Below are 12214 nucleotides of genomic sequence, written 5' to 3'. Positions count from 1 at the left end.
ACCAGGAAGGAAAGAGTGTATACGAGGTGAGTAGGAAGAATGCAGACCGTGATTCACATCCCCTGACTATTAAGAGGAAAAGGAGAAATTGAGAGTTGGTATGCGTGATTTATGCACAAAGCGCTTCCTCTTCGTGACTGTAGATGGTGGAATCATTTAAATGAAACGGCAGTCTTTATAATGTCTTCACTAGACTGCACTGCAAAGAGATACACATTCAACAGATAATCAAGAGATTTTGTGACTTTGGGTGAGGTAAAACCACAATTTTGTGCATTCAGAATCTAATATTCGCCTAGTTTCAATGAGATATAAAATTACACAAAAACACTCATACATACCCTTCACTTGCATAAAAGTTTTTTCTTAACAACCTCTAGTTTCTCCAGTATGAAAGGGTCTGAAAGAAATTAGCCTGCTGATTGGCTTGAGGATGTGGCAAATGAAAATGTCCTACTAAGTGTGATTCCTCTTTTGATTGGACAATGACTAGAAAGTGAGGACAAAAGAAATGTGAAAGAAACCCTGGGTTATGCAGTGTTTTACACTTGTAATCTTGAAAGGGGTTCAGCACCCTCCTGTTTCGCTTAAAGTCTTTGCTTATTAAATATTAATGGATGTCTCAGAGATGCAGAAACTGCCATGCACTTTTCAGCGTTAACATCAAAAAGAAAGATAGAGTCAAAAATGTCAAACAGTGATGACAAACGCTCCTCTGTGTTTTCCTCCTTTTTTGTCTTAGTTTTTCTTTTTCTTCAGACAACCAGAGTGCATTTACGTGAGGACATTTCCATCCAAAGGCAAAATGTATTGCTCAAATGATGCCCTTTCTTAGCTCAGAAGACTTTTCTTTTTTTTTTTGTTGATACATTTCATTTAAGTATCAGCAGTGTTTCTGATGTATATTATACACGCAAAAGTTTGGGATCAAGTAAGTTTTTTTTATTCAATAAGGACACATCAAATCATTCAAAATTAAAGACATTTATAATTTTATAAAAGATTTTTATTTTAAATAAATGCCATTCTTTTCCACTTTCGATTCTTTAAAAAGTAATGAAAAAATGTATCATGGTCTCGCCAAAAATATTAAGCAGCACAACTGTTTTCAGCGTTGATAATAATAAGAAATGTTTCCTGTGCACCAAATCAACATATGCACATGATTATACATGCTATATGACATATGCTTCTGAAAATTCAGCTTCGCCATCACAGGAATAAATGACATTTCAATGTCCAGTTTGAAATCTTAAAACCTGATGACCCAAAATCATTTATTATTAAAACATGAACAGTGTTAAAATGACACTGGTTTAACCTTCCTGAAAAGCCTGTTACTGTGCTCATCTGCTTTAGCATTCAGACTGTGGATGTACTCTGATTCAGATACTTACGCCCTGACCTTCTCTTCCATTTACCCATAACTAATGCAGCAGGACAACGCAAGCTCTTCAGAGCAAAACCTGTTAATTTGGTGTGCCCTGAGAATAAGTCGCAGCCTTTCCAGCTTTTCCTTCTCAGAATCTGGCATTTAAAAATCCCAAAATAAAAAAACTACAACTAAGAATACATTGCTTTATCAGAATAGTCAACATTACTCTCTTGGTTTGACAGGAGGTTTGAGATTAAGATTTTTGACAACCATAAAACAAACGCCCGTTATGCTTGGGAACAGAGACAAGCTTTATGATACTACCAAAGTACAAAATTCACTGAATAGTTTGTAAAGGCTGTTTTTTGTTATTTTAACATCTTTGCAGTGTCCCTTGCATTAGCTTTTACTGTCCTTTGTATGGCACTTAATCTTATGTCTAAGAGACATATTTTAGTTGTTATTATCATTAGTAAAATATACAAGAGTCAGTTGGTACTACATTACTATAATATTGAAGGTTAAAATTGACTGATTTGTTAAAATTACACTTAATGAAGTTTTTATAATAAAGTTACAATTACATAATAACATTTCTACTTCAATTCGTTTTAAAAAAATATATAAACATAATGGTGGCTGTCATAAAAACTTGATGGAATTATTCAAACATAAATTAAACATTGAAGAACAGTAAAATTTAAAATGAATATGTTATATGGTGCATATATTTAGCAAAATGCCCCTCTTCTACAGTTTATTTTCCTATCTGACTAATGAGTTTATAGTCACCGAATATGTTTTTCTGAGGTAAATGTGACGTTACGTGACATATTGTTTACAAGCCGTTATATTGATGTCTTTGCGCGGCTGAAACACTGATTGAGCGATTACATGAGACAGGATAAGGATTGTAAAGTTGTACTCTTTCTTTTAACTTAACTTCGGATGTTTAGTCATGTTTATTTTGTGCTGAAACTGGTATTAATGTGGAGGAGATGATCAGTTCACGTGCGCTACACGCTGCCGCGTCTGTTGAACTGAGGCGCAACAGCGATCTGTCACTCCACATTAAACAGCGCCAAAACGGCATTAATTGTTTGAATACTGCAATACAATGGACAGAATTTGAAATCTGAGACTTTGTTTCATATTAAAAGTACCAACGCACAATGCTTATTGCCATATATTGGATGGGAAGTGCCCTTCCGTCCATTAACTGAAAACAGGCTAGACTAATCGATTCTTGGGATTTAAGAATCTATATCATTCCGTAAAAATGAGAATCGATTATTATCGAGATATCAATATTTTTTACCCAGCCCTAATCATTAGTGGTTCTTGCTAAGTGCTATGGACCTGAATGATACTAGTATAGGGTCATGTTTCATGCATATTCAATCAATACTGCCAATTGAAGTCTGCATACACTAGAATGAGGAAAAAAATCCATGAACTGATGAGCTGAACTGAAGGACAGCATTCCAGGTGGCTTTGCTGATGAACCCTTGAGTGCATCTTTCGGAGGTTATAAGTTCATGAAAGCTCTTACTTCGTGGCTGACTCATCGCACAGATATAAAGAGCTCTCTATTGTAGGGATGCACAAATCCAATACCTGCACTGATACTGACATTTTTAAACAGATCAGGCCAAATGTAATTAATCAAAAATATTGTCTCAGTCATAAAAACATACATTTTTAACATAGTTATCACTGTTAAAGAAGTTGTCAAATGGGTCCAGAGAGTAGGGATGCACCAAACAAATTTTTTTTCTGATATCAGTTTATAAAATGCATAAATCGATTTATATTTATAGTTTGGAGTCAGTCTCTTTGCTCACCAAGGCATTTATTTGATCAAAAACACAGTAAAAGTAATACAACAGTAATATTGTGAAATATTATTATAATATAAAATGAAATTTTTTTATAATGCAATTTATTCCTAAGATGGCAAAGCTGAATTACTCCATCATTACTCCAGTTGGAAGGCCAAACAAAGTAGTTTCGCTTTCACAACGAAACACACAGCGTCACACATGGCGAGCTTGAGAATGGCGCGGTCGACGGACTTGCGGCAACCACATGTGACGACCCCGGGCTGGACTCTGCGTCATCCACGGTGAAAACCGATCCGGCGATCCACAGCGCGAAGTCGATGTATTTCCTCAGCGACCAGCACGGATCAGCTCCAGGCATGACGAAGCGGATATCGTCCTCTTTTGGAAGACCAAACAAAGTAGTTTCGCTTTCACAACGAAGCACACAGCATCTTCACGACATGGCGGCAACAACAATACTACAGCGAGAATAAAAGTTACGCCTTCTTTCTTTGCGTGAACATTTGGGCGGTGTTATGCAAATCTTCCCACATAGTGACGTAGGTATGTGGGGGCGTGTTAGAACGAGCCGTTTTAGGTAGGCGTGGTTGACTCTTAACTTTTATAAAGAATATCTCTTTGGATTTGAGACTTTAGTCTTTGCAACTTTACAGATCTTCTTTATGCACCAAGAGCTTGTAACACTTCAAAGAGAAAGGAAAAATTGAAATTGCATCATATGACCCCTTTAATATTTTTGTGGAAACCATGATACATTTTAGGATTCTTTAATGAATAAAAAGTTCAAATGAACAGCAGTTATTTGAAATGGAAATCTATAGCACTATAAAAGTCTTTACTGTGATTTTTGATCAATTTTCTGCATTCATACTAAGTAAAAGTAGCCTATTAATTTATTTAAAAAAAAAGATTTTAAACAGTACTGTTTAAATTGATAAAAAAAAGTATCATTTTTGAGTGTAGTTGTGTCCTAAACGATGTCCTATGCACTTATTCAATGCACTATGTACTTAAACATCTAGTGTATGAATCCTATGAGGTTATTTTGTCATTCATCATCGGAGTTTGATAGCCCCTGTCCCATCTGCTATACATAATTACAGCTTCAACAGTGGAGTGCATAAAATCTCAAACATACCACAATTAGTTTTTTGGTTAAATGAGTGAATTACACGGGCATTTGACGTGATCACAGTATTTACACTAAAAAAAGACACTGAATAACGCATAAGTACACAAACGTTGGGATGCACCTAATATTGTAAGAATATCATGAAATGCCACATGAAAACAAGCAAAACAACCACATTCATCATCAGTGAGAGTGCATTGCCAGGTCTGAATTAAGGATCACTGATGTGATAAGAGCAAATAAATCCATCTATAAATGTTTACTAATGGCATCTAAACTCTTATTGATCAACCTCATTTAAACTGTAGTGTGCATTGATAGGTAGAGACTCTATCAAGCTGTGTGTGTGTGTAAATGTGTGTGTGTGAGAGAGAGAGACTGTAGGGGTCTATTTGGAGCTCGGCTGTCCCTGATGTCTCAGCAGCATGACAAAGGTTTCCATGGAGATGGCATGGAAAGTCTCAGAGCTTGGGTTGCCAAGTAACTTCCCAAATGTGTTGGCACCACATCGAACTGTTGCTTCAACTCGGAGCAGAACCGATGAACAATTCCGGCTGTGAATGGGAATGGCATTTGCCACGATTCATGCCACCAGCACAAAAATTATTTGCCACATATTACCGCACTTCATCACGCTGAGAGAGCGAACATACAAATTGAAAGGCTAAGAGGTTGAGTGGACACTACTCAGAAAGAAATTCACACAATGAAAGCAATTGCAGCCCCAATTGTATTTCAGAGCTGTCACAAGCCCACAATGGACAGCAAATCTACACAACTCTCATTTGGTCTTATTTAATATTAAAGTCACTAATTTTATCACATAAAACCATCTTTGATAATGAAAATGATATATTTCAATGCCCCCCCATGCAAAAAAAAATTCCCAAATGTCTTAAAATGGCTTATATAATTTCTACATGTCTTGAATATAACTCTACACCCTTTCCATTTAGTAGGCAAATCCATGAGTTTGCTCACTAATCACACAAGCTACATTTTCACTCAGCTAATTGAAGTAGTAAACGCTACGCAATTACAAGTGACAATACTAGATAAATGGTTATCAGAGTGAATCCATGAGTGAATTTATTCAAATTCTGAATGAATTATAGCCTAGAAAGCATGAAAAGAGAACTCCCAATCAATCACTATACAATCACTAAAAAGTGTTCACTCATGGTTCATCTAAATCGCACAAAGTTCCGTTATAATCAATGAAGCTCTATGCTACACAATTAATCTATTAGTTACATCGCATCTACACTTAGTTTGTTGTAATGAGATGATTCAGAAGCTTGCAGAACCCAACACTGAACAAAACTCATGCCGTTTTGAGCGGTAAGTAGATTCTAACTTAAACACCTCTGACTGTTCATTGCGTTCATGAAATCACCAGATAATTGCTCAACACTGCAAAAACACGCTACAAATAGAAGCCGATAATGAGTGGAGATAATGAGTTTGCACATGCTTTGTCTTTAAGCATATTAAAAACATCAGACAAACATGTAAACAATGTTAAAAACTTGATTTTTACCACAAGGGGTCTTTAACATGATTTGCTATTTACTGCTGCCACACAAAAACGAAATATTTCATACAAACCAGGGCATCTTTTAGACTTGTAACATGTCAAAAATTACCGCTACAAACAGCTACTTTAACCTCAGCCTGATCTAGAAAAAGTCCCAAGTACACTGGAAAGCACCATGCCTGATGCTAGTGCTCAACAAAACATTTTTTGTAAAACAAACATTTTCTGGCACGTTTGTTTAAAGATGCATTTCCTTTTCCATTTAGTTTCTATTCCATTCATTATGCAGTATATTTTTACCACTTTAATTATAGCCTTTTAGTAATTTAGTAATTTTAGTCAAAATAAAAATTAAAAACAATGTAACTGATCATTGCTATGAGATGATTCAGAAGCTTGCAGAACCCAACACTGAACAAAACTCATGCCGTTTTGAGCGGTAAGTAGATTCTAACTTAAACACCTCTGACTGTTCATTGCGTTCATGAAATCACCAGATAATTGCTCAACACTGCAAAAACACGCTACAAATAGAAGCCGATAATGAGTGGAGATAATGAGTTTGCACATGCTTTGTCTTTAAGCATATTAAAAACATCAGACAAACATGTAAACAATGTTAAAAACTTGATTTTTACCACAAGGGGTCTTTAACATGATTTGCTATTTACTGCTGCCACACAAAAACGAAATATTTCATACAAACCAGGGCATCTTTTATACTTGTAACATGTCAAAAATTACCGCTACAAACAGCTACTTTAACCTCAGCCTGATCTAGAAAAAGTCCCAAGTACACTGGAAAGCACCATGCCTGATGCTAGTGCTCAACAAAACATATTTTGTAAAACAAACATTTTCTGGCACGTTTGTTTAAAGATGCATTTCCTTTTCCATTTAGTTTCTATTCCATTTATTATGCAGTATATTTTTACCACTTTAATTATAGCCTTTTAGTAATTTAGTAATTTTAGTCAAAATAAAAATAAAAAACAATGTAACTGATCATTGCTGAAGAATATTTTTTTAGCATAATATATTATCCTGAAATGATCTCAAAAGCAATGACTGTACAGTGGACTGGGTATCACTGAGCACAGATGTCTGCAGACATCATCAATGAGACACGATCATGATCACAACATGAATTTACTTCAAACATTTATGCCATTTTCACCTGTCCATTATTATATAAACTATAATTAATAAAGAAGTCTGAGTCTAAAAAAGGTTGAAACGGTTAGATTATATATAATGTTTCTTAAAAAAATTGATAAAAATAAAAATTTAGAATCAATCCATGCATTTGAAACACCTGGCTATATGTAAACCAAAGTATGACTGAACTGGAGTTGGTGTTAAGAGATGTTAGACCTGGACGATTTCATACAAACAGTCAGCACATTCATAAATAATTCTTCTCAGTCACATCAGTGTAATGTGTCTTCTGTTTAGTCACATACAAACCCATTAGGTTTAAATTAGTCTCAGTGGCTTGACTGCTTAACAAGCTTTTGCGCCAGTAGCTGAGGTTTGCTGCTATTTGGCATGAGGTTTAAGTGTTTCTTGCACACACTGAAACAACATCTTGCAGAGTTGTTTCGTAACACATTCACAGACTGGTCTCTGCACCCAGAACATGGTGATTAATTGGCTCACGGACTCTAACAGATGGTTTTTTCCATTAGAAATGTATAATCAGGGGGAAAAAGGAGGACGATTTGATTTTCTTTACTATGTTTGACTAAGATGCTGCCTGTGGGGGTTACTAAAAACAACACATTTCACGATTTAATTAACGCTGAATAATCTTTTGTGACCCCTTTAAAAGGCACCATTTATTCAACCACCTTCGAAATGGTTGATATCTCTTGAATTAGTTATGAAATGTTATTTGACTCTATTGTTTAATCTATGCTAATTAAGCACAAAAACAATATTGACTGGGTGTAGGATTTCAGTAGTGCGTTAAACAGTGACAAAGAGAAAGAAAACTTTACTGCAGAACCAGTCATTCTCAGCAACACAATTTACCATTTTTTTCTTTAAATACTCTCCAAATCCAGTGCAGAAAATTAACGTGTGACCTATCATGACTTTTCATGATTTATCACAAACGCTAGTCTTTACTACTGTATAGTTTAAGTCAAACTAACCAATTTAATGATGTTTCTGTTAAAGGGGTCTTATGACGTTGCTAAAAAAGAACATTATTTTGTGTATTTGGTGTAATGAAATGTGTTTATGCGGTTTAAAGTTAAAAAAACGCATTATTTTCCACATACTGTACATTATTGTTTCTCCTCGATTTCTAGTTGTGTCCTCTTTTGGAAGGAGAAACAAAGTAGTTTCGCTTTCACAACGAAACACACAGCGTCTCCACGGCATGGCAGCGGCGGCAGCAACAATACTACAGCTTCTTTCTTTGCGTGAACATTTGGGCGGTGTTATGCAAATCTTCCCACATCGTGACGTAGACATGTGGGGGCGTGTTTAAACGAGGTGTTTTAGGAGGACATGGACGAGTCTTAACTTTTATAAAGAATATCTCTTTGGGTTTGAGACTTTAGTCTTTGCAACTTTAGGGATTTTATCTATTCACGAACAGCTTGTAATACTCCAAAAAGAAAGGAAAACTTGAAATCGCATCATATGACCCCTTTAACAACTAATTCCATAGCAATTTTGCTTGAAAATATGGAAAAATCCACACTCAGTTTAAAATAAAGTAAGAGGTTCTTTAAGGACACACTGATAAGCTATGGATTAAACTAGCTGTGTTAAAGGAAGCTGAGAGGGAAAGGTAAACAAATGGTGGGCTGCTGGGTAGAGTGTGGAGAGGCTTTCTGCGCATAACCCTCTCCTTGTGTCAATACAGGTGTGGGAAAGAGAGAGAGAGAGCTCACAGACTGATAGTGACAGACACAGAATGAGCCTTTTTGTCACGTTGCCGGTGCTCATCGTATCAGCAATGTAATATCTGTAATAATAATCTTTCATAATTTTAGTTAACAGCTGCAATAGGGTAAATATGCACTGCAAATGCCAAATGACTCCAGGTTCCAGGCAGTTATGCTGTAAACACGTGGATCAAGAATACATTGTCATTATGAGCACCATACAGTGGAGGGTGAGAGTTCACCTGCCTCCACTCTTCTTGATTAGCTGTTCCAGTCATCATAATAATGTGTTTCAAGCACTGACATGTCATTTTTTATGCATCTACAGGGATGCTCTGAGACACAGTGCAATGACAGATTATAGACCAGGCTCTGACTGCCAAACACCTCAAGCTGAGATGCCTGACATTTGCAAAAAAAAAACACAACAACACAGATTTATATTAAATTTGACTGATAGTAATGTGTAGTAATTCAGTCAATAGTAATTGACTGTAACTAATATGTTTAGCATGTCCAAGATGATAATGCATGCATCAGCTAATGTGTTATTAAGGTAAGTTAAACAGAAACATTTACTAATTTAGTTGTTAAAGCACAAAATGTACAATTATTCCAAGAGGGCATCTTACCCCACTACTGGCTAAACTTCTACAGAATGCATAAATGAATGTTTATATTTAATTCGTATTAATATGTATATATTATAAAAGTATAATTAATGTAAAATACTTAATCAACTATTCAATTTAAATTGTATTAAGACAATTTAGTAGAATAATTGAATAACTGATGATGAGAAACAAAGCATAATCCCAAGAGATTCATCTGAAAGGTACATTTATTCTATGACTTATATATAGGCATATGAATATTTACATATTTAACTGCCCATATTTTAATTGAAGATGTGTCATTATTGGAACACTATGAATACATATTACATGATTTCATTCAATTAATCTATACGTTTTAATGAAAAGCAGAGATGTTCTTAAATGTTCATCTAATTCATGTATATAGTGAATAATAACCCCATTAATTACAATAAGCAGTAAATTTAAAAAATAATAACACTAACAACATGCCACTAGGGCATTTTGTACCAATTCTGGGGGGGAAGGGGGGTCATCTTACCCCCAAGGGTATAATTTTATCTTTTTTACTTCAAAATAAAAACTATAATTTTTGCGCCACAAATCTAAAAACATTAGTGTGTTCACAAATCCCTCATTAACAAAAAAAAAAAAAAAAACATAATACAGTGTCATAGATCACTATTTTCCAGACACACAAAACTAGATCAATTAAACTGTTTCAACTGACTAAATCTCACAAATATTGACATGAAATGACAAAATTAAAAATAGCGTAATTATTTACTAAAAGTGTTGAGATGATATTTTGTACCATCATCTTGCCCTGGGAGGCATCTTACCCTTTCTTCCCCCCCATGTTCATTCTTGTAAATGCAACTTTTTTTTAATTGCATTTTTGTCATTTCTCATTATTTATACATTGCACCACATGACTGCAACAAGACGGGGTCCATAAAAGATGATGCATTGACCATTCGGCACAAAGCTGTGAGTTTTACATTTAAAAACAGTAATATACCACAGTACCACTAGAAAATCCACTGCACTCATGTCTGGATGAATCGCTGACACACATGACAGATAAGGATATCAGCGACTGCTATCACAACTCATAATAGTGAACCATAAATCAAAACAGAGTCAGTAGTATAGGGCGAGTGCGGCTACTACATGCCTGCTGTGAGGAAATCATACAAATTCACACCCAAATTCATACAAAACCTCATCCACTGAGCAACCGCTTAAACATACACTCGTGCAAATACACAGAGAGAGCGCTTGCTTAACCCAAAAGGATTATTGAAACCTATTAATCAAATGAAATGACTGAAAGTCAAAGACCACACAATGCATTCTGTGCTGCCAAAAGAGATAGGACTGGCCTTAAATCAATACCACAAATAAATTAAAAGATGCAGTGAGCCTTAAGCTGTATTTTACATTTCAACAAGAAGAAAATCTATGAACAAACAGTTCTATTTAGGTATCTAGGTATTTTAAGGACTCAAAGTCACAATGCAGTCTGAGGGATGATATGGGCAGTTGTAACATATAGAAAGTGCTTACAGAGTGCGTATGGATCATTAACCGTAGATGTGGATGATATATAAATAGATTTCAATGTTTTCGTACATTTGAACAAAACGTTTGTCTGTATATTAAATGCATCTGAATCCATAGAGAAATTTGTTGTTTCAAAATAAAATTTATTAAATGTAATAATATAACAGAGACCTGCCAACCTGACTGTAACAACATCACATTTGAATAAAACGTCACACTCACTATTTTATTAATGCAGACATGAATATGCTTTGGAAAGAAATAGTGTGATAAAGCTGGCATTGAGTCAGTGACAGATGCTTGATGGGGAATAAGACAAACAGATGCAGCACATTCAGGAAAAAATAGATATGTAAAACCGAATATATTATTCATGATATACTGTAGACTGAGATCGCACAGCTACCTATGATTTTACCACAATACAACAACTATACCAACAATTTAACAGCATTAAAACTGTTTATTTTGCTCTGGCAGCTTTCTTTCACGTATAATATTAGCTCCAGTGTTTGGTTAACTTAACACCACACATTTTGTAGACATGTCTGAATCATGAGTCACATTTTAAAGGGCGCTTCAGCCTTGTGTTCACTTGGCTTTATTTGTTTTTACTATCACTTACCTCCTTCTTCACGTTTCGCAGCAGTCTTTGACGGGTTTCGGCTTCTAGGAAACAAAAAAAATGTAGAAAATTAATTATTAAACATGAACAAGTAAAAGTCAAACATGCGATAGTGTGGTTTAGAAGTGTTTCGAAAAATGAAAGCAGAATGTTGTCGCACCTGCTGTTGTGGTTGCCATTATTGTGGTACTGGGCTCTTGCGCTCTCCACTCCACTGACGCTCAACACTCGACTGGATGAAGCCAGAGCAGTTTAAAGCTTTCCCTGCTACTGCGAGATCACGTGACCTGCCAGAGAGCTTCCTAGAGATGTGGAGATGGCAATCTCCTTGTGCCGAGAAGTTATATATTCCTGGAGTGAGCTATCCGTTAGAATTTCTATTCTTCTCAGTGGGAGCTGCTTGGGTGTAGTGGTGTTTCGTTCGTAAACGAATTTAATTTTAAACAAAAATTGGACGAATAATTCTCACTTTCGCTTCAGTAAGTCTCTTCCGGTTGAAACGCGCGACTGATTTGGTGGCTGACTACAGTACTACGAGTAAATAGCATTTCAGTATAGACTTTGAAAGAGCACATAGTTTTCCTTAGACACAGAACAGCGACTTGTTCAGTGAAGAGCGTAGCCTATTTGTTCATCGCC

The 12214-nt window shown here is 35.5% G+C and overlaps 1 protein-coding gene across 2 annotated transcripts in view; it reads right to left on the bottom strand.

Moving 5' to 3' along the window:
* Positions 1 to 11810, bottom strand: part of LOC107654621 (small G protein signaling modulator 1-like) — a 37799-nt gene extending 25989 nt beyond the window's left edge. For both annotated transcript variants that reach the window (XM_016441778.1, XM_016441779.1), the window contains exons 1-2: positions 11736 to 11810; positions 11576 to 11619 (exon numbers count right to left, since the gene is read on the bottom strand). In XM_016441778.1, coding sequence (XP_016297264.1) covers positions 11576 to 11619; positions 11736 to 11754 — 63 coding nt within the window. In that variant the 5' untranslated portion in view covers positions 11755 to 11810. The remainder of the gene's footprint in view (positions 1 to 11575; positions 11620 to 11735) is intronic.
* Between the last annotated feature and the right edge of the window lie 404 nt (positions 11811 to 12214).

The sequence above is a fragment of the Sinocyclocheilus anshuiensis genome, unplaced genomic scaffold (assembly GCF_001515605.1).
Source record: "Sinocyclocheilus anshuiensis isolate Anshui unplaced genomic scaffold, SAMN03320099.WGS_v1.1 scaffold799, whole genome shotgun sequence".
NCBI classification, from domain to species: Eukaryota; Metazoa; Chordata; class Actinopteri; order Cypriniformes; family Cyprinidae; genus Sinocyclocheilus; species Sinocyclocheilus anshuiensis.
The sequence above is the reverse complement of the archived record's forward strand: the minus strand, read 5'-3'. Positions and strand labels throughout refer to the sequence as shown.